At 35.5% G+C, this 3,236-nt stretch overlaps 1 protein-coding gene across 1 annotated transcript; it reads left to right on the top strand.

The window, feature by feature from the left end:
• The first annotated feature begins 1,343 nt into the window (after positions 1-1,343).
• On the top strand, positions 1,344-2,135 carry LOC149567426 (chaperone protein dnaJ-like protein). The gene has a single exon (XM_089820611.1). It carries the CDS (start codon positions 1,636-1,638, stop codon positions 1,948-1,950), a length of 315 nt encoding a protein of 104 aa, XP_089676737.1. The 5' UTR covers positions 1,344-1,635; the 3' UTR covers positions 1,951-2,135.
• The last annotated feature ends 1,101 nt before the right edge of the window (positions 2,136-3,236 follow it).

The raw sequence follows: 3,236 nt of genomic DNA, 5'->3' as shown, positions 1-3,236 counted from the left end.
TTGTCACATCTTTAAACAACATTTAATCTAAGATAATTTCTAAGTATTTTATGTTATTTATAATTGAATTAAATTTGTTTAACATTTAGTAAAGAAATTCAATTTTGTAAGCATTTAAGAATTCATTCCATAGGAAAGTTGAACCATTTTAGGCTATTCACCTCTTGGATTATGTGATTTTTTTTTTCTCACTTGTTTAATTTGTTTGTAGTCTTAATATTTAAAGATAAACTAATGTAATAAAGCTAAGAACTTGTACTCCTTAGAGATACCTCATTGTCAGTTCAAAATTTTCAAGGGCAAGGTGTATAAGTCTTGTATCAATCAAGAGTCTCCTACACACTAAGAGTACTAGGTGTCTCATATAACTCTTGCATAGTGAGAAGAGAGGAGACACATATACTGTCAGTCATACATCTAATCATCCAAAAATAGATTACTCAATGCATAGATTATAAACCACAATTAATTATTGTTATAGTGCTATTGAGATTCAATTGTGTAGTTAATGGGTCAATGAGTTTGACTCAAGAACTATATAGTTTATCTCCTACTTATAATTAATCATTATTCAAAAGTATTGATGTGCATACGTATTAGGAATCACATCCAAACTATGATAATTAATAGTTATTATTATGTATAACATCATCATACTATTGTGCCATGATGAGGTTTTTCAAATGAGGTAGCAAGCTAAGTAGACTTGATCTTAGAGGAAACTCCAAGGCCGAGCACGTTTGGGTTGGCTTCATAGAGGGATGGGTGACCTCAAAGAAAGATCCAATGCTTCATTTGCTTGCGCATCACCTCTATGAGCTAAGTACACATGATCTTAGAGGAAAGTCCAAGGTTGAGCACGCTTGGGTTGGCTTTGTAGAGGGATGGGTGACCTCGAGGAAAGACCTAATGCTTCAACTACTTGAGCATCACCTATATGTACTGAGTGTTTAGCATTATGTTGATCCCCACGAAAGATGATGTGAACCGCACTACTCATAAAGCATACGCCAATTGATTTGGTTAAAAAGGTACATAATTGAATCCTAAAATAATATCACAATATGACTTTTTTGAGAAAATTATACTCTCCAATATAGAATCTCCATCTTAATAGACACTAATACTATATACTATTCTATATTATTATAAAATAACAATTTAAGAAAGATTATAATATATTATATTCTATATTATAGACTAGCAAATTATTTACTCTAATTATCTAATAACAACTTGCTTACAAAATTTGTTAGAAGTGGGTGCTAGAAATATTCTTCATCAAATCAGAGCCAAAATTAACTATTATAAAAATGTTGAAAAGAAAGAGTCATCTCTGTCATACACTGTCTTGACGTGGTTGACGTTAAAAATCTTCTATTCCATTCTTTTTGAAGAAGGAAAACATAGTTTGTGTTTGTATAAGTGCTTCCAGCCTTGACAACGTGGCCAAATTAGCTCCGCCATATTCATCATCACACGGTCGTCTCTGGCGGCCGGTAACACCACACATTCACCAAATCAGTATAATATCTAAGCAATCGGATCTTACCCCAGATCAGAAAACTCATTTCCTATATCAGAAAGACCTCACCTTAGAACAAAGGAAACAGATTGTTTATCATCAAGATTAACATGGCTCCAGGTGTAATGGCGGCCTCACAGGTGGCCTCAGGAATCGGGATGATTGTGGGAGCTTGGGTATTCAAAGCCCTAATGGAGAACGAGCAGCCCAAGTCATTTGTAAGGGGAGGAGCGGCGCCTAGATGCCCTACCTGCAATGGCTCCAAGAGGGTTCCTTGCATATGCAAGCGCTGGTCCGATGGAGATCAAGGTTGTTCTACATGTGACCGCACGGGAATGCGGACCTGTTCAAGTTGCGGCGGCTCTGGAACTGGGCGCCCTCTTCCTGTTAAGCTTCGTATCTCTAATGGCCAGAACAAGCTTTAGCTGCAACCCTGGTTTTTGATTTGCTTTAATATGTATGATATGTAAAATACAATCCGCTGTAATATGGGATCTCCACAGGTTGTTTTTGATCCAAAGAGCAAGAAATTGTAGGTGGATGCATTACTCAATGCTAAGATACTTATTTCATTTAATTATTCATTCAATTGCGGCCGGGTTTCCCCAAATTTTGGTCTTCTATTGTTTGTTTAATTCTGTGTATTTCCAATTTTTTTTTTCCGCCCGAATCTGTGTGTGGTCTGTAAATTTCTTGATTTTAAGTGTTGGGGTTTTAAGTTAGGAGAAATTGCATGCTATTGTCGTTTTGATGTATGCGTTAGTGTTATTTGCAGACTTGTTTTTTTACTGTGATATCGTGTTGTCGAACAAATTTCAAGCCCTAATGTTTTCATGGCTTTGTTTAGAATTTGGAACATGGAGTTGCATATATGTAAGAGTAAGAATTGAACGGCCCTGGAAATAGGAAGGTCAGAGTCAATTTTGTAGAGAGGGAGATATTAAAGAAATTTTTGTTAGGGGCCGAAGCATCAGATAATTGGAATTCCTGGTTTGTTAATCGGTTTCTGTGAAGATCTTTGCAAGAGGACTTCAAAAAAACTTGCAAGGTTCAATTTGGGTTTCGAATCGCCTGCAACTTTATTTACAAAGTTTTATACTAAATATCAATATTCAGGGTTTTTCCGCTAATTAAATAAAGTTCACAACTTCAGAGAAGAAATGGAACCACACTTTACTGTACAACTTCACAGAAGAAAAGGAACCACAATTTACTTCACAGAAGAAACCGAACCACAATTTGAATCTTAAAATAAATCTTTGGGGTGTTTTTATTATTTTGGTTTTTTATTGGCCTTATTTTGGAAACCGTCATAGCTGCATCATATGCTTCATCATTATCAACTACAAGTCTACAAGTGAGTCAGTTTGAGAGAAACCCTTTAATGACTCATCTTACCATTGAAAATTGATGTCACATCTCATCCAAATAATTTTTATAAGTCTCACAACTATATCAAGATCAACAAATAATCTAATTTAGTAGATGATACTGCATAATTCCTTTTGTATATCTACCAGGTCTGAGAAGCATATCTTACTCTATCTAATGTACCAGCAATTCCAAACTTGTACGAAAGCCTAGCTCTATCGACTTTAAGGTTGATTCTGCTCTCGTTGTTTTCTGCTTTTTTTTAAGGACATAGCCACCTCAAGCTAGCTTCCTGATTGAGATTGAAATCCACTGCTCCCAGTGTAACCAACTTTTGCAG

This window comes from Cupressus sempervirens, chromosome 3 (assembly GCF_028749045.1).
Source record: "Cupressus sempervirens isolate cs-2001-9-10 chromosome 3, ASM2874904v1, whole genome shotgun sequence".
Lineage (NCBI taxonomy): Eukaryota > Viridiplantae > Streptophyta > Pinopsida > Cupressales > Cupressaceae > Cupressus > Cupressus sempervirens.
Note: the sequence above shows the minus strand (reverse complement) of the source record. Positions and strands in the feature narration are given on the sequence as shown.

Bases quoted from the DNA above. Each gene is read 5' to 3' on its own strand.
- LOC149567426 (XM_089820611.1), top strand. From the start codon at position 1,636: ATGGCTCCAGGTGTAATGGCGGCCTCACAGGTGGCCTCAGGAATCGGG.